Consider the following 16569-nt stretch of genomic DNA (forward strand, 5'->3'; position numbering starts at 1 on the left):
CCCTCCACAGACCAGCTGCGATGGCATTCTACTTGATGCCGTCCAAGGCATCAAAATGGTCGATGATGCTCATCATGACCGCAGCCTGGCTGGCCATCTTCAGCGACGCAGCTGCGTCGGCCTCCTCCCGCAACTCCTCATCCTCATCACTTCGCACCACCAACCTCGAGTGGGCATCACAATCCTCCCTCTTCGCAGCTCCTCGACCACCTGAGTGCCCACCTTGCTTCAATTGCCAACTTCCTGCCTTCAACTGCGCAAATGCGGGCCACTGCCGTCCGTCCGATGGACAATGCGACTGCACGACTGGCTTCGGAGGGCAGGACTGCCTCTCACCTCTCTGCGGCAGTCCCGTGCAGGGCAAACAGCGCTATCCCCGCGAGGGCGAGGACGGAGATGGGGTCTGCGAGTGTGACGATGGATGGGGAGGGATGAATTGTAATGTCTGTCAGGAGGACAGCGCTTGTGGCGAGGTGCTGATGGGTGGCGAGAGACTGGGTGAGAACGGAACTTGCTATGCCGGAGGCGCCACTGTGAGGCAGAGCTTCCAAGAGTGCAAAGTTACGAATGAGCAGATCGTAGCTTTACTACCGGGAAGACCACCCAAGGTCACCTTCAGCTGCGAGAAAGAGCCGCAGACTTGCAACTTCCAGGTACGTAAGTCAGGAGTAGGCGGACCGAGCGTAGCTTTGTATAGCTCACCTCCCGTCCTTTGTCTCGCAGTTCTGGATTGGCCAGAAAGAGTCCTTCTATTGCGACTTGACTAAATGTAGCGAGGAAGTCGAGCTTACAGCAGAGAGCAACAACACCCGATACAAGTGCGAGACGGCAAGCTGCTCATGCATCCCCGGTCGAATGCTTTGCGGCGAGTCGGGCAGCATCGACATCGGCGAGTTCCTGGGCGAGGATATCAAAGGGCCGGCGACGATGTCGTGCAAGAGCGGCAAGAACGGAGACAGAAAGTGCAACTTTGAGGAACCAGTGAGTGGTGATGATGACTCTTGGAGCGATTTTTCTGACGCGGCTTGCTCACCAATCTCTCTCAATCCTGACGCGCGCAGGCAATGAACGGCCTCATCAGCGACGTCTTTGGAGACCCAGCCATCTTCCTCTCCTGCCAAGCAGGTGAATGTGTTCACTACTCTCAAGTCCCCGGCTATCATGCCCCTCTACCACCACCGCGAGCCATCTTCTGGGTGGCCTTCTCCGCCGTGGGTGCTCTCGTTCTCGTCTTCGTAATCGCCACAGCCCTGTGGCTCCTGGGCCAGCACGACAAACACGAAGAGTATGGCAGCGTGCGGTTACCAGAGGATGAGGCAGCGAGATTGATGGCGGAACATGTGCCTGCTTCGCTCAGCTTCAAGGACCTGAGCTACAGAATCGGGGAGAAGAAGGTGCTGGAGGGCATCAGCGGGAGCGTGAGGCCTGGTGAGGTAATGGCTCTTGTAGGAGCCTCTGGCGCAGGCAAGACGACCTGTGAGTACGGGAGCAGACTGGAGGGGACCGAGCGTCTCGTACTCACCGTGTCTCTCTCCCTTCCCTCGCATCGGCAGTCCTCGACCTCCTCGCTCGGCGCGAGAAGCGCGGCATCATTGGCGGCACAACGCTGGTCAACGGCCGTCCTGTCTCAGACGGCGCCTTTAAGCGCATTGCCGGCTTCGTTGACCAGGAGGACTGCCTCATGCCCACTCTCACGGTGTATGAGACGGTCCTCTACAGCGCCATGCTTCGCCTGCCCCGGGTCATGTCCATCGAAGCAAAGAAGTATCGTACGCTTGAGACGCTCAATGAGTTGGGCATCCTCCACATCAAGGACTCACGCATCGGCGATTCTGGAGCGAGGAGCATCAGTGGTGGCGAGAAGAGGAGGGTGTCGATTGCGTGCGAGCTGGTCACTTCACCTAGCGTGCTGTTCCTGGACGAGCCGACTTCGGGATTGGACTCAGCGAATGCGCTCAACGTGGTTGAGTGCCTGACCAACCTAGCGCAGCAGTATCATCGTACGGTGGTGCTGTCGCTGCACCAGCCGTCAAGCAAGATTGTGTCCCTGCTCGACAAGCTGGTTCTCCTCTCGGCGGGCAAGCTGGTCTACTCAGGACCCATGGCACGATGCGCGGCCTACTTTGCGGGCATTGGCCACCCTTGCCCTGAGGGACATAACATCCTCGAGTTCCTCATCGACCTCACGTCCAGTGCCAGCAGCAGTGCGCAGCAGAGCACTGCACCTACGCCGGGCAGTGCGGCCATGCCGGTCCCAACGCAGGGCTACCAGGATGAGGAGGCTGGACCGACGCTCAGAAACCGCTCTTCGCTGCACGAGTTGACGACGAGGCCGAATTCGACTGCTGCGCCCGGTGATTCGACGCCGAACAGCACAATGGGCTCGAGACTGGCTGCTGGCATTCGCGGAGCTTTCGCCTCATCCTCCGGCAACGGACATGCATCTAAGCAGCAAACACCTCCTCGCCTCGCTGCTCTGATCGAAGCCTTCTCCAACAGCGATATCGCCAAGGAAGAGTCCGGCGCCACAGCCACAGGCTCCTTCATCCCCGCCAACGGCAGCGATATAGAAGAAGCAGACAAGGTCCTGCGCTCGCACCTGGCCGCCTCCCTCTTCACACAACTCCGTATTCTTTCCGGTCGCTCCTTCAAGAACCTCTACCGCAACCCGCAACTCATGCTGGCGCACTACGCCCTCTCCCTCCTGTTGGGCTTGTTTGTCGGGATCCTCTACTACGGTGTCACTAACGACGTAGCCGGCTTCCAGAACCGATTGGGGCTGTGCTTCTTCACGTTGGCCTTGTTCGGATTCTCGACGCTTACGAGTCTGGGCATCTTTGCGGCTGAGAGGCAGCTCTATGTGAGGGAGAGAGCGAATGGGTATTACAGCCCGGTGACCTACTTTGCGGCTAAGCTACTCTTCGACAATCTGCCACTGAGGGTGGTCCCACCCCTGCTCTTTGGGCCGACCATCTACTTTACCGTCGGGCTCGTGCCGCAGGTAGCCAAGTTCTGGGTAAGCATGAGCACGGGGAGAGGGACGAATACTGCCTTGACAGAGAGCTGACGCTACTGCGCCTCTCCCACTCACAGATCTTCATCCTGACCCTGGTCCTCTTCTCCCTGGCCACCTCATCAATCGTCTTCTTCCTCTCCGTCTCCATCAAGGACACGGGAGTGGCCAATCTGCTCGGCACGCTCATCATGCTCCTCTCCCTTCTCTTTGCTGGCTTGCTCATCAACAGGCAGAAGATCAGCTGGTGGCTCACCCCTCTGCTATACGCCTCTCCCTTCCATTCGGCATTGGAGAGCCTGCTGGTGTCGCAGTTGAATGGTCTGCAGCTCAGGGAGCACAAGTACGGAATCGACATTGAGGTGCCAGCCAGTGTGTTGCTAAGCAGCTTTGGTTTCAGGGTGCAAAACTTCGCGCTTGATAACGTTCTACTGGCGGGGACTTTCCTGCTGTTCAATGCTCTTTCGGTGAGTCGATGCGAGATCGTACGAAGAGGAAAGGGAAGGATGGCTGTAGCTAACCTCGCCCCCCTCCTCACCCTCTGCTTGCAGCTGACTTGGCTGGCCTTCTTCGTGCGCGAGAGGAGATGAGCACTCAAGAGGCTGCAGCGCCTTTGTCAATACGCTTGTAGAGATGTCAATCCCAATCTATCATTCGCTTTGTATGCCTTTCGATGCTGCCATGGCGGTGAAGTGATGAAGAGCTGTGGTAGGCGTAGGCGTAGGCGCAGGCGTGGCTGAGCGTGCGCCCGCTCCCTCGCCTCTGCGTCGGTGCCGGGTGGACGCGTGGCTCTCGAGGGGACGTCTGTGCGCTCGACTGGCTGCCTCCATCTCGTCGCTCCAGTCCGGCTTGGCTCATTCCCAGCTTCTCCTCCTCACCACCATCATTGCATCTCTTGGCCAACGATGCTCAACCAACTTCACGCCGGCCAAACGTGGTCTTCCACACCGTTCGCCTCGGCATCGTCGTCATATGCCCCTCAGGCCTCATCCTCGCACGACCCCGTCTCCCACACTCAACAGCCCATCGTAACGGGTACATCGGTCCTCGGCCTCAAGTACAAGGATGGCGTAATGCTCGCATCGGACACGCTTGCCTCCTACGGATCGCTCGCTCGATTCATGGATGTGCGAAGGCTTCATCAATTGGGCGAGAACGCCGTCTTGGGCGCCAGTGGGGATATGAGTGATATGCAGTTCTTGCTTCATGAGGCGGACAAGGTTTTGTGAGTGCGGCGTTCCTTCTTCCTCGTTCAAGGCAGTGCAATAGAGACGATGCTGACAAGACGACCTCATTATTGTCACCTACCTTTCACGCTGGCAGGCTCCGCGAAACAAACGAGGCCGACTCTCATTCGCTCTCACCACCACAACTCTATTCGTGGCTCTCTCGCACCATGTACGGTAGACGCAGCAAGATCGACCCTCTCTGGAACTCCTTTGTCCTCGGAGGAGTCACTCCTGCCTCGCCCTCAAACCCCACTCCCACTCCATTCTTGGGCTACGTGGACCTCCTCGGCGTCACCTACCAATCTTCCACGATCGCCACAGGCTTTGGGTTGCACCTCGCCCAACCTCTCCTTCGTAAAGCCGTCGAAGGGAGAGAGCATGAGCTCAGTGAGGCCGAGGCGAGGGAGATCCTGGAGGGATGCATGAAGGTGCTCTTCTACCGCGACGCGAGGAGTTTGAACAGGTTTCAGATTGCGACGATTGATGCGAAGGGGGTAAAGATTGATGAACCCAAGAGCGTTCCGACCAGCTGGGGCTTCGCGGAGGGATTGAGGGGATACGGGCCTCAGACGCAGTAGACGGACGGAAGCGAAGCGGAAACACACACTAGGTGATGGCGACGAATTTCATCATCATGTCATGCATTGGTTGACGAAGCGGCTGCGTTGACTATCCCCTATTCTCTAGAGCGACGAGGCAGCGACGAGGGACTCGGCAGCTCTTCTCTCTGACGGCTACTTTGCTGCTCCCACTGCCTTGACCGCATCCTCTCCAAAGACGCCAATGACTGCGAAGGCTGTATACAGCAGCATGAGCGGGTACCCGACAAGGAGGCGCTGCTCGTTCAGTTGTAGAACAGACGCGAAGATGCCGCTTGACGAGTAAGATGACCAGAATATAAAGAAGGGCGTGACCAGCGGGAGAAATGACGAGCTGCGAGCGAAAAGGCGTAGAGAGAGATGGTCAGCGCTGCCTCCTCTTCACAATGGTACCACCCCGCACGTCTAGTCTTTTCGCCTACTCACCCTCCCACGGCCTTAGCCAGCACCCCAAGACTCGCCAATCCACAAAGGGGCAGTAGACAGTACCCCAGCACGCTCATAACCCGATATGCATCGATACCATCGTCGCTCATGGCGTTGAGCAAGAAATAGATGCTCAGACTGCCCAGCAGTGCCACGCCGTAGATGTAACCAAAGTGGCTCTTGCCGGCCAAGAAGAGCAAGATGCCAAAGACGAAGCAGAACAAGAGTGGCCCAGCCAGGTCCGTGTCATCCATCATGTGAGCGTCTCTCTGGTGATTTGGGCTATAGCGATGCAAAGGGTTGAGGACGGTCATGCTCTTGGACCAGATATGCGGAAGATTGACTTCGAGCTCTTCCATGAGGCTAGGCTCGTCGGGGTAGGATTGAGCGGTGAAAGCTGACCAGAAGGAGAATTGACCGGGCATATAGCCTGGATTTGCGCCAGGTGTTGAGGATGAGCCGCTGGAGCCTCCGTTGAATCGATTGCCTGGGCCGCTCATTGTGCCTTCGAGGGAGGGGCGACCGCCATACGACGAAGAGGACGATGACGAGGCGCCTCCGCCGCCGGAATAGAATTGAAGGTTGTTTGAGTACGGATCATTGGCGTACCCGCCGCCGCCGCCGTACCCTTGTTGATTTTGCGGTGGGAAGAGGGCGGCCATGATGTCGAGGACGAAGATCGGTGGTATCGAAAGGGAGGTGGAAGGAGTGCAAGAGCGCATCGCGAGGCTGGCCTCAAGGGGGAACCAACGAACGCTCGAGCCACTGTCCAGCGGCGGAACGGAGACGAGACACGACGAGAGCTCAGTCCAGCCTCCGGCCCTCGCCACTTCCGTTTCTCCATTCCTCCATCTATCCTCAACCACGACTCTGAATCTCAAGCCAACAGTGAGTTTGCAGCACTCAGCGCTGTTAGAAGGTTGATGAGAGCTCTGCTGAACTCCCTGTTGCTCGCTCCTCATAGTGCCCAAAGCAGAGGCAGGCTCCGCCAAGGCCATTGGCAATGCCATGAAGGCGCGAGGCTTGACCAAGCTGCGCTTCTACTGCCAGGTCTGCCAAAAGGCTAATCGTGACGAGCATGCGTACAAGATGCATTGCGAGAGCGAGTCGTGAGTGCTACCATCACGAACGAATGGCGATGAGGAGGCAAAGCAGAAGCTGACCCTCTCTCCTTCCTTGACCCGCAGTCACATGCGACAGCTCGCCATCGTCGGGCAGAATCCTAATAAGTGAGTGTCGAGCTCTCTCAGTCTGCCGTGCGGCCTCTCCTGCATTCAGCATACTGACCATTGCCCACCTCGCCCCTCGTACAGAGTAATCGACCAATTCTCCCAAGAGTTCCTCGACGGCTTCATCTCCCTCCTGTCACGACGTTTCGGCACCCGCCGTATCAAAGCAAACGCAGTTTACCAAGAGTACATTCAAGAGCGCCACCATCTCCACATGAATGCCACTCGATGGGTGACCCTTACCGAGTTTGTCAAACACTTGGGAAAGGAGGGCATCGTGCATGTAGACGAGAATGAGAAGGGCTTCTTCATTTCGTGGGTGGACAACAGTCCCGCAGCGTTGAAGAGGCAGGCAGCCCTGCAGAAGATGGAGAGGCAGAAGATGGATGATGAAGGGAGGCAGAGGAAGAATCTCAAAGAGCAGATTGAGAAGGCCAAGAGGGAGGAGGCCGCTGGCGAGGGTAGTAGTGGGAAGGCAGGGGGAGAGGACGTTGGATTGAGGAGAGAGGAGGGCGAAGGGAAGGTCAAGTTGGGAATCTCGCTGGGTGGCGGCGGGAGCAAGGCTACCGTCAATGGCAGCAAGGCGGAGGGCGCTAGCGGCGAGGCAGGTCCGGCTACCTCTCCGCCTTCAACATCAGCGGCGGCTTCTTCACCGTCGTCGTCAGCCACCAAGCCAGCCTTCTCCTTTGGCACAACATCAGCGCCGACTCCCTTCCGCATGGGCGCCAACCCTCTCAAGGCCGCCGGTAGCGGGTCGTCCAACCCAAAGCCGCCGCTGGCAAATGCTTTCAAGGCAGCCGGCTCAGCGCCATCGTCGTCATCAACGACCAAGAGGCCAGAGCCGCGTACTATGGCAGAGAAGATCATGCTGGAGGAGGAAGAGCGTAAGAAGCGAAAGATGAGCGGTCCAATGCCTAGCGGTGGGCCTGGAGCGGGGATGAAGAGGATACGAATGTAGAACAAGACCAAAGCTGAGTAGACACCATATGTATATCATTCATTCATTCAATCAATTGAGCCATGTTGGAACGACGACGGCGACGACGATGATGATGACGACAGTGCTCCGCGTACGGAGCCCGAGCTCTATGCACTCTTCTGCAGCCTGCGACGTGGGACCGGCTCGAGGTGCGCCGGAGAAGGAGGCCAGTCGGCATTTGCGGGGCAGCAAAGAGGCAACCAATTGAACCGGATGGCGGCAAATGGGCGGCAACGGCTGCGTTGTCATCCTTTCTTCCTTCACTCCCTCTCCTTCTTATCATCAAATTTACCACGTCGCCACCCATGTCACTCCTTCGCAATACCACGTCCGCCTCGGCGACGTTGAGGGCCGCCACTGCTAGCGCCACCGCCACTGGCAGGGCTGGCTCGCGACTCGGACCGCAAGTCATCGCTCGTCATTCTCACCAGAGCACGACGATTACGCCCAATGACTTGAGCAAGCAAGAGTACAACATGAGTTGTGAGTGTATGCGAGGGGAAGAGAGGGATGCAAGCTAGACCCAGTGAGCTCATACGCCTGCGTCGCTCGCCCGCAGCCTTCTGCAAGTTCGACGTCGAAGACCCCTTGGGCTGGCAGAAATCCCTCACCGACGAGGAGCAGGCCATCTCTGAGACGGCCCGCTCCTTCTGCCAGGAGACGCTACAACCCAAAGTCCTTGAAATGTGGCGTAAAGAGTCCTGGGACCCCACGATCCTCACCTCGCTGGGCGAGCTTGGTCTGCTCGGCCCTACCATCAATGGCTACGGGTGCGCTGGCGTAAGCAATGTAGCGTACGGTCTCATCACCCGCGAGCTGGAGCGTGTGGACAGTGGCTTCAGATCAATGATGTCCGTACAGTCGTCCCTCGCCATGGGCGCCATCAATCAGTTCGGAAGCGAGGCGCAAAAGGAGAAATACTTGCCCCGCATGGCCAAGGGAGAGCTCGTAGGCTGCTTTGGATTGACAGAACCCAACCACGGCTCTGACCCGGCAGGGATGGAGACTGTCGCGGAAGACAAGGGGGATGGGACTTTTGTGCTCAACGGGAGCAAGACGTGGATCTCCTCATCTCCGTACGCAGACGTGTGCGTCATCTGGGCAAGATGCAAGTGGGACGACAAGGTGCGTGGCTTCCTCGTCGACAAGGGAACCAAGGGTCTCTCCTGCCCACCAATCAAGAACAAGATCCAGCTGCGAGCGTCCGTGACCGGTTCCATCTTCCTCGAAGACGTGGTGGTGAAGAGGGATGAGTCACTCCTCCCTCTCGCTCGCCCTGGATTGGGCTCACCATTCGAGTGCCTCAACTCGGCACGATATGGCATTGCTTGGGGAGCACTGGGAGCCCTCGAATCGTGCATTACAGAGTCTACTCAGTACGCTCTGGATCGCAAGCAGTTCAAGAAGCCCCTTGCCGCCTTCCAGCTTGTCCAGAAGAAGATCGTCGACGCCCACACCGAGGCGGCGCTGGGCTTCGCAGGGTGCATGCTGCTGGGCCGAGCAAAGGACAACAAGGGAGAGTGGTGCCCACAGCAAGTCTCTATGCTTAAGCGCAACAGCACACGTAAAGCGTTGGAGCACGCAAGGATTCTGCAGGAGATTCTGGGAGGAAACTGCTCAGCAGACGAGTACGGGCTGAACCGCCACGTAGCGAATCTCGGCGTAGTCAACACTTACGAGGGTACGAGCGATATACACGCCTTGATTCTTGGACAAGCCATTACCGGCCACCAGGCATTCTTTTAGGCATCGAGAAGGCTTGTTTGTGGCGTTGTAATAACGGGAATCAATATCTTCACGAAGCACATCATCTTGGTACTGAGCGAGGCTATCACAGGCCACCGGGACCTCTCACATGCGGGCGGTGAGAGGGGCTCGCGAGTCTGCCACTGATTCTGGAGTGTTGTACGTCTTGATAATGCTAAGAGTCGTGCTGTTTCACGCAATCGCAGGGCGCGCGGTCCGTCACGAAGTTCGTATGGATTACATCGCATAAAGAGGGATCATTCACAGACGGGTCAGAGTCACACCCTCGCCAGTGCGATGCATGTCCTCGACGGCACGTATACCTGAATGGAATGGGGCCTTCCATCCCAATCTCCCGGCGTTGAAAAGCACTCCGTCTTCGCATGGTCCAGCCTCGCGTGCCCCCCGTTCTCCTTGGTGTCCGAATCCAGCACCAAACGATACGTCCCCGCCTCGGGCACCCCGATCTTGTAGTCCGCGTACGAGTCGTTGCTCCAGTTGAAGACGAAGACTACCCCGCCGCGATCAAAGGCAATCAGCCTGTCCCCATTGTCCTTGCGCGATACGTAGGCCTGCGGTGCTGCGAGCCACTTGAAGCGCGCGTCCGCGGCGTTCATTTCCTTGTCAAAGTGGTAGAGGTACTTGTACCTCAACAAGGAGCCCTCGTGCCCCTCGACGAGGTTGAACTGCCTGCGCGCGTGCTGGAAGGAGGAGTTGTTTCCCTGGCGAGGGAAGTCGAGCCACTCTGGATGGCCAAATTCGTTGCCGATGAAATTCAGGTAGCCCTCTCCACCCAGAGCGTGCGTAATGAGGCGAATCATCTTGTGGAAGGCGAGGCCACGGTCGATGATCTGAGTGCGCTCGGTCAGGTCAGACATGTTGGTGTACATCTCCTTGTCCATCAGCCAGAAGGCAAGGGTCTTGTCTCCTACAAGAGCTTGGTCGTGCGACTCGGCGTAAGCGATGCTCTTCTCCATGTGGCGGCGGTTAGTCAGAGTAAAGGCAATGTTGCCTAGATCCCAGTCCTCGTCGCGCGTCTCTTTGAGAAGCTTGATCCACATGTCGGGGACGGCCATGCTTAAACGGTAGTCGAAGCCTACGCCGCCCTCTTCGACCGGGCGGCAGAGTGCCGGCATGCCCGAAACGTCCTCTGCGATCGTGATTGCGTCCCTGTTGAGCTGATGGATCATCTCGTTCGCCAGCATCAGGTAGACCACGCCTTCGGTATCCACTGAAGGCCCAAAGTACTCATGGTATCCACCCGAGAAGCCCGTCCCAATGCCGTGATGTGTGTAGAGGATGCTGGTCACGCCATCGAAGCGGAAGCCGTCGAAGCCGTACTCGTCGAGCCAGTAGCGGCAATTGCTCAACAGGAAGCGAAGCACCTCGTGATGGCCGTAATTAAAGAGGCGAGAGTCCCACAGCTCGTGCCTCCCCTTCGCGCCCTCGTGGAAGTACAGATGGTCGGTCCCGTCAAACATGTTGAGGCCGTCCAGTACATTCTTGCAGGCATGGGAGTGGACAATGTCTAGCAGCACGGTGATACCATATGAGTGCGCGACGTCGATGAGCTCTTTGAGCTCCTCGGGGGTACCATAGCGTGAGGACGGAGCGAAGAAGTTGGTGACCTGATAGCCAAACGAAGCATAGTAGGCATGCTCCTGGATCGCCATCAGCTGGATCACATTGTAGCCCAATTCGTGGATCTTGGGCAGGACACGCTGCGTGAACTCCTTATACGAGGCGACCTTGGGCTCAGGGCTGGCGATTCCGACATGCGCCTCGTAAATCTTGGCATTGTCCGGCTTAGGCGGTTTCGGATGCTTCGGTACGTAGCGCTCTTGCTGCGAAGGATTCCAGAAGACGGCATCGTAAACAGGGGAGACGGACAGGTCTTGCACGGCGTACTTGATCCAGGCTGGAAGACGCTCGATTCGCTCGCCGCTGTGTGTAATCATTGAGATCTTGACTTTGCTCTTGTGCGGGATGGCGCATTGCCCGCCTTGGGCAGGGATATTGATCGACCAGACACCGAAATCGTCTCTGGACATCTTGTGCGAGTCGCGATTCCAGTTGTTGAAATCGCCAATGAGGCTGGCCGACTGAGCGCCTGGAGCCCATTCGCGATACGTGACATTTTGGGAGTCGTCCACTTGGAAGCCCTGGCAGCGCGGAAGGTGTAGAGAGGATCGCCTGAATTAGTGGGCGAGCTTGATTGGCCCTCTCAAGGCTCGCAGTTACTCACAAATCTGCGGTATCCCTCTGAAAACTTGACAAGGCCGCCCTCGGTCGCATTGATGGTGTCTAGCCACTTGCGATAGACGGCATGTCTATCTCTCAGTGCAGGAGCGAATGGCTCGAGGTATGGGTCGAGTGATACGAGTCTCGTTCCGTCAGTAGCCTTTGAATAGTCAACTGCTGCGCCTGACATCTTCGCACGGTGATGTAGGTCAGGATGAGGCGTTGCGGTATGGAAGAGGCCGAAAGAGGAAGATGTTGGATTTGCCTGCCGCGTCGTTTGCTGCGAGAGTTGCTCACTGGTCAGTGCGAGCCCTCCTGCAGTGGCCTCGCCCCGCCCATCGGCGAGATCTCAGGTCCAGCAGAGCAGCATGAGGTGGAGGCCCACACTCGAACCCCACGCGCCCACAGCGCCACGCTACGCAGCCTCCAATCGCCAATCACTTCGTGAAGTCTACCACGGCCACCGTGAACATCGCCGTGCGATAGCGGGCTTGACCACGTTGAGAACTCACAGTCCGAATAGCCTGAAGCCGTGACGCCACGCTTGAGTCCTCGCCCTGGTCATTGCTGCGAGCACGCGACTGCTTGTGACTGTTTCACCGCTTCAGCTCAGCTTCGACGAGGCGCGCTAGCTGGATATGACGGCCACCAAGCTCTCACAAACGTGTACACTGTGAGTCAATTAATCCGCATGGTGAGCCGACATATCCTGATGTCGCAATGAGTCTTGATCTCCAACCCCTTCATTGAGCGATAGGTCCCCTGTCCGTGCTTTCGGACCTTTCGCCGAGTGGCTTGCAGTCGCCAATCGCAGGGTCAGGCGGCCTTAGGCGCAGGTCATGGATTGAGATGAACCCTTTCGCGCCGACGGAGGCTCGGCAGTCGACGACCAAAAGTCAGGTATCTGGTCTGTGCGAGGGCTGATTGCTCAGGTCCCCCCCTCATCGGAAAGCTTGTCTATATCAACATGGACCGCTGTTCGCGTCCTGGCTACTATCCTCTCCGTCCTCACCAATCTCCTCCGAGCATTCTCCAGCATACACGTCCGCCGACATGAGCCTCCGTCTCCTCGATACCGCGGCCAAGGCCTTCCAAGAGCTCGCGGGCCTGCAAGCCAAGGGTCAGGATGTCAAGATTAGCATCGACGGGGAAAGTCTGACCATCAGCCAACTCGTCGCCATCGCTAGGTGAGTGTGGTCTCGGAGTAGTGGTATGATAGCCAAATGTCTCTGATCTATGCTGAGCTCTTGCACCTGTCTGCCACAGATACCAAGCGGCACCTCACCTTGGCTTGGACGAGAACACCAAGCTGCGTGACAAGCTCGACGCCTCCGTCGCTTGCGTAACCGAGAAGCTGGCTGCGGGTGAGGCTCTTTACGGGATCAACACCGGCTTCGGTGGCTCTGCCGACTCGCGAACCAACAACACGCAAGCTCTCCAGCTTGCTCTCCTCCAGCATCAGCAATGTGGGCAACTCGAGGTCCCCGGCGCAGGGCCTTCGCCTTCGCTGCTCCTCTCTGAGGAGCCTCTCTGCATGCCTGAGTCGTGGGTTCGTGGCGCTCTCGTCGTCCGACTCAACTCGCTCAGTCGAGGTCACTCCGGCGTGCGTACACAGGTCCTCGAGAAAATGGCCACCCTCCTCAAGTGCAACATTACTCCCGTTGTACCCGTTCGTGGCAGTATCTCGGCCAGTGGTGACCTGTCTACGCTGTCGTACATCGCTGGCTGTCTTGCGGGCCAGGACGGCATCGAGGCCATCGTCACGAGGTGAGCGACGCCACTGCGCTGCAATTGGCTCGTGAGCGATGCGCTGACTCTTCGCTTCTCCCCCAGTCCTGACGGCCACCGCGTCAAGATTCCAAGTAGCCAAGCGCTGGCCGCTTCAAAGATTGAGCCGGTCAGCTACGGCCCGAAAGAAGCCCTGGGCATCCTGAATGGTACCGCGCCCAACGCGGCCCTGGCCTCCCTTGTGATGTACGACGCCGTCAATTTGGCCTTCCTGGTGCACATCACAACCGCCATGGCCGTCGAAGCAGAGACTGCTACAGACGCCTCCTTCGCGCCATTCATCCACGAGGCGTGCCGCCCTCATCCCGGGCAGATAGAGAGCGCTGCAACGCTCCGCCACCTCGTCTCCGGGAGCAAGCTTGCCAGCCACCTAGATGAAGAGCGAGCGACGCTGCTCGCATCGGAGGACGAGGGCTCGCTCCGTCAGGATCGATATCCGCTTCGTACCGCCCCTCAATTCCTGGGTCCGCAGCTAGAGGATCTGGAGGCGAGCTGGCGCGCACTGACTATTGAGCTCAACTCCACTACGGACAACCCGCTCGTATCGGTAGCTGAGAGTGTGATCCATCATGGCGGAAACTTCCAGGCCATGTCTGTTACCAATGCCATGGAGAAGACGCGTCTCTCTCTTGCCCATTTTGGCAAGCTCACCTTTGCGCAAGGCACCGAGCTGATCAATCCTTCGATGTCCCGTGGTCTGCCGGCCAATCTGGCTTCGACAGACCCGTCGCTTAATTTCCATTGCAAAGGTGAGTGGATGCAGCTGCGCTTAGGCTGTGCTGAGATACTGATGATGCCGCTCTTCGCAGGTGTCGACATCGCCATGGCTGCCCTCACCTCCGAGCTAGAATACCTCGCAGGCCCAGTCTCAACTCACATCCAGAGCGCTGAAATGGGCAACCAAGCAGTCAACTCTCTCGCTCTCATCTCAGCCCGCTATACGGTCCGTTCCATCGATACGCTCCAGCAACTCCTCGCCTACTCGTTGTACATTCTCTGCCAAGCGCTTGATCTCCGCGCCTTGCAGCGCAGCATTGCTGCTCGACTGGAAGAGGGCATCACGGCTTCTATTAGCAAATACTTTTCCGAATGGATTGGCGCCGAGGATCAGAAGAAGCTGGCGGCCAAAGTGTTCGCGAGGCTGAAAAAGAGGTTGGATGAGACGAGCGCGCGCGATTTGGAGGCAAGGTTCTTGGAGTGCTACATGGTGGCCGGTAAGTGCGGGCACGTGCGAATTCTCTTTCTAGAGCGGCTACTCATCTTTTTCTTCTCCCCTGGCAACCCTTTCACTGCCAGGCTTCGAAATCGTCACATACTTCAGCCTCCTGCCGTCAGGCGGCGGGGCCGACCCCCTTCGCAACATCATGTCCTGGCGCGCCGAGTCGGTTCAAACCTCCCTCGCCTTGTATCGCAGCGAGACGCTCGCCTTCCTTTCTGCACCAGCAGGCGCGTGCCACGCCAGCCCTCTACTGGGGAAGACGCGACCCGTCTACGAATACGTCCGCAAAACGTTGGGAGTGGGGATGCACGGGCTGGACAACTTGACAGAGTTCGGGTTGGGACAAACGGGGAGGCAAGCGGGAGATGAAGAGCCTGTCAAGCCGACGAGCTCGGATGCCTTCAAGCAGAGGGCGACGATTGGTCTGAATGTGAGCAAGATCCTCGCGGCGCTAAGGAGTGGGGAGCTTTACCGTGTCATGTGGGAGGGAGGAGTGTTGAAGGCGTAGAGGAGTCAATAGAGGATGAGGCAATGAGCTGCCATTGCGCAATCCTGGTATCACTGACGCGGCATTCAGATAGCATGCGCATCATCCTATATACTGCCTTCTTCATCATAAATCATGATTTGCTACTTCCCCGCCCTCTAACCTCCTCGTCGCCTGCGTCCTCCTCACCTTCCACCCACCATCCCTCCCGCAACGCGAGCAATATCTTCCTGAGCTGCTCATTCCCTTCGCTCTGCATGCCAAACGCTCTCTCAACCTCCTCCAATTCCTTCCAAATCGCCGCGTCAATATGCCGCATCACTGCCCTGCAGTAGGCAAAGGAGCGAGAGACGTCTCGCAAATAGGAGATGGCGTATCGCTTGAGGTGCTCGTCCGTTGGACGCGATGAAAGGATGGACAGGAGTTGTCGGTTGCGTAGGTGGAAGGAAGGGGCTGGCGCGACGATGGGGGGTTGGACTGGGCGGGCGGCAGGCATCGAGGAGGAGGAGGATGCGACCGCTGTGGGAAATGCGGCCCTTGCTGGCGAGGTGGATGCCGGAGAAGACGAGGATGATGATCCATCCACACCCTGATTACCACTCCCGCCATTGGTATTGCTCTCGCTCCACCTGATTCCGTGAATCATTGGGAAGCTGAACTTGCCCTCGGTCAAGTCCTCTGCAAAACCTTTGTTGTGCGCATATGTATCTGAGTCGAGGTTCATGTAGTCGTCCCTGATCTGGAAGAGGAGGCCGATCAAGTCGAGGAGGGGAGCCAGGTTGGGTGTGGACGTCGTCGAGGTCGATCTTTGACCCGCAGCGCCGTCTTCGCTCTCCCCTCTCCAAATGGTCATGAGCCCGCCAGCAATCCGCAGCAGCCCTCCAGTCTTGTTTCGCACCATCTCCACGTACTCCTCCTCCGTAGGGCATTGCAAGGTATCACGCCAAAGAAGGTCGAGACCTTGCCCCCGGTGAAGGTTGATCATCTCTTCTACGAGGAGACGCTCCGACTGTGTGGCCTTCTGCGACGCTGAGCTCAACGACCCTTGCCCCTCATGCTCCGCTCTCTCGTGACCCATGGCCTCAATCTCCCTGAAGACGAGGAAGTACACGTAGTTGGAAGTGTTGAGGACCTGTGGCGTACCATAGACTTTATGTGCCACTGGAGCGCCTCTCCTCAAATCGCTGTTATCCTCGACATCATCCATCAGCAGGCTGGCATTGTGTAGCATCTCTACCACCTTGCGGACCTTTTGCAGGCGATGCTCGGGTACGCGTAACCAGATGTTAAAAGCATCGATTAATTTTGAGCGAATCGATTTGCCTGGTCGTGAGCAGAGGTAGGAGTAGGGCTCGAGAAGGCTACGCTCGGAAGCAGGGGTCCAATGGGTCGCTGGTGATGTGTGGGAGAGGTGAGAGCGAATCGAGGCGTACCATGGTTGCTGCGAAGAGGAAGGGGACGAGGATGCTACAAGTGGTGATGGGGGCGGTAGTGCTGATGACGATGATGAAGGGCCGGGTATCATGATGCTGAGCTGACTTTGGCAGAGGTGGTGTGGATGCCAAGATGGCTCTTGAACCCTTGATTGGATGCGGACCCTCGAAGCCGCCTCG

The 16569-nt window shown here is 57.8% G+C and overlaps 8 protein-coding genes across 8 annotated transcripts; 5 read left to right on the forward strand and 3 right to left on the reverse strand.

The window, feature by feature from the left end:
* Positions 1–3: 3 nt before the first annotated feature.
* On the forward strand, positions 4–3682 carry BDZ90DRAFT_231016 (hypothetical protein). The gene is made up of 6 exons (XM_025505686.1): positions 4–653; positions 724–981; positions 1062–1476; positions 1554–3016; positions 3094–3480; positions 3565–3682. The coding sequence occupies exons 1-6, from the start codon at positions 66–68 to the stop codon at positions 3601–3603; spliced, it is 3150 nt and encodes a 1049-aa protein (XP_025363625.1). The 5' UTR covers positions 4–65; the 3' UTR covers positions 3604–3682.
* A 483-nt stretch (positions 3683–4165) lies between these two features.
* Positions 4166–4921, forward strand: BDZ90DRAFT_231017 (N-terminal nucleophile aminohydrolase). Its single transcript, XM_025505687.1, has one exon. The coding sequence runs from the start codon at positions 4410–4412 to the stop codon at positions 4818–4820; it is 411 nt and encodes a 136-aa protein (XP_025363626.1). The 5' UTR covers positions 4166–4409; the 3' UTR covers positions 4821–4921.
* A 55-nt stretch (positions 4922–4976) lies between these two features.
* On the reverse strand, positions 4977–5692 carry BDZ90DRAFT_218041 (Yip1-domain-containing protein; the record flags this gene model as incomplete). Its single annotated transcript, XM_025504350.1, has 2 exons — positions 4977–5175; positions 5268–5692. 2 exons carry the CDS (start codon positions 5690–5692, stop codon positions 4977–4979), a joined length of 624 nt encoding a protein of 207 aa, XP_025363627.1.
* Positions 5693–6101: 409 nt separating this feature from the next.
* On the forward strand, positions 6102–7527 carry BDZ90DRAFT_278411 (hypothetical protein). Its single transcript, XM_025509084.1, has 4 exons — positions 6102–6155; positions 6232–6376; positions 6455–6496; positions 6581–7527. Coding segments are annotated over exons 1-4 (1062 nt in total). The 5' UTR covers positions 6102–6154; the 3' UTR covers positions 7455–7527.
* Positions 7528–7985: 458 nt separating this feature from the next.
* Positions 7986–9221, forward strand: BDZ90DRAFT_250313 (acyl-CoA dehydrogenase domain-containing protein; the record flags this gene model as incomplete). Its single annotated transcript, XM_025507685.1, has 1 exon — positions 7986–9221. The coding sequence occupies one exon, from the start codon at positions 7986–7988 to the stop codon at positions 9219–9221; it is 1236 nt and encodes a 411-aa protein (XP_025363629.1).
* BDZ90DRAFT_270388 (glycoside hydrolase) lies at positions 9166–11658 on the reverse strand. Its single transcript, XM_025508747.1, has 2 exons — positions 11467–11658; positions 9166–11383 (listed from the first exon to the last, which is right to left on the reverse strand). Exons 1-2 carry the CDS (start codon positions 11650–11652, stop codon positions 9500–9502), a joined length of 2070 nt encoding a protein of 689 aa, XP_025363630.1. The 5' UTR covers positions 11653–11658; the 3' UTR covers positions 9166–9499.
* A 395-nt stretch (positions 11659–12053) lies between these two features.
* BDZ90DRAFT_231022 (phenylalanine ammonia-lyase) lies at positions 12054–15119 on the forward strand. The gene is made up of 6 exons (XM_025505688.1): positions 12054–12135; positions 12220–12649; positions 12729–13229; positions 13296–13999; positions 14060–14464; positions 14547–15119. Exons 2-6 carry the CDS (start codon positions 12516–12518, stop codon positions 14975–14977), a joined length of 2175 nt encoding a protein of 724 aa, XP_025363631.1. The 5' UTR covers positions 12054–12135; positions 12220–12515; the 3' UTR covers positions 14978–15119.
* Positions 14810–16549, reverse strand: BDZ90DRAFT_231023 (terpenoid synthase). Its single transcript, XM_025505689.1, has one exon. The coding sequence runs from the start codon at positions 16479–16481 to the stop codon at positions 15090–15092; it is 1392 nt and encodes a 463-aa protein (XP_025363632.1). The 5' UTR covers positions 16482–16549; the 3' UTR covers positions 14810–15089.
* Positions 16550–16569: the final 20 nt, after the last annotated feature.

The sequence above is a fragment of the Jaminaea rosea genome (assembly GCF_003144245.1).
Source record: "Jaminaea rosea strain MCA 5214 unplaced genomic scaffold BDZ90scaffold_3, whole genome shotgun sequence".
Lineage (NCBI taxonomy): Eukaryota > Fungi > Basidiomycota > Exobasidiomycetes > Microstromatales > Jaminaea > Jaminaea rosea.

Bases quoted from the DNA above. Each gene is read 5' to 3' on its own strand.
- BDZ90DRAFT_278411 (XM_025509084.1), top strand. The intron at 6,377-6,454 runs GTGAGTGCTACC...CTTGACCCGCAG, and splicing joins ATGCATTGCGAGAGCGAGTC to TCACATGCGACAGCTCGCCA. The intron at 6,497-6,580 runs GTGAGTGTCGAG...CCCCTCGTACAG, and splicing joins GTCGGGCAGAATCCTAATAA to AGTAATCGACCAATTCTCCC.
- BDZ90DRAFT_231023 (XM_025505689.1), bottom strand. From the start codon at position 16,481: ATGATACCCGGCCCTTCATCATCGTCATCAGCACTACCGCCCCCATCA.
- BDZ90DRAFT_231016 (XM_025505686.1), top strand. From the start codon at position 66: ATGCTCATCATGACCGCAGCCTGGCTGGCCATCTTCAGCGACGCAGCT. The intron at 3,017-3,093 runs GTAAGCATGAGC...TCCCACTCACAG, and splicing joins CGCAGGTAGCCAAGTTCTGG to ATCTTCATCCTGACCCTGGT. The intron at 3,481-3,564 runs GTGAGTCGATGC...CTCTGCTTGCAG, and splicing joins TGCTGTTCAATGCTCTTTCG to CTGACTTGGCTGGCCTTCTT.
- BDZ90DRAFT_270388 (XM_025508747.1), bottom strand. From the start codon at position 11,652: ATGTCAGGCGCAGCAGTTGACTATTCAAAGGCTACTGACGGAACGAGA. The intron at 11,384-11,466 runs GTGAGTAACTGC...CCGCGCTGCCAG, and splicing joins CAGAGGGATACCGCAGATTT to GGCTTCCAAGTGGACGACTC.
- BDZ90DRAFT_231022 (XM_025505688.1), top strand. From the start codon at position 12,516: ATGAGCCTCCGTCTCCTCGATACCGCGGCCAAGGCCTTCCAAGAGCTC. The intron at 12,650-12,728 runs GTGAGTGTGGTC...TGTCTGCCACAG, and splicing joins CAACTCGTCGCCATCGCTAG to ATACCAAGCGGCACCTCACC. The intron at 14,465-14,546 runs GTAAGTGCGGGC...TTTCACTGCCAG, and splicing joins GGAGTGCTACATGGTGGCCG to GCTTCGAAATCGTCACATAC.
- BDZ90DRAFT_231017 (XM_025505687.1), top strand. From the start codon at position 4,410: ATGTACGGTAGACGCAGCAAGATCGACCCTCTCTGGAACTCCTTTGTC.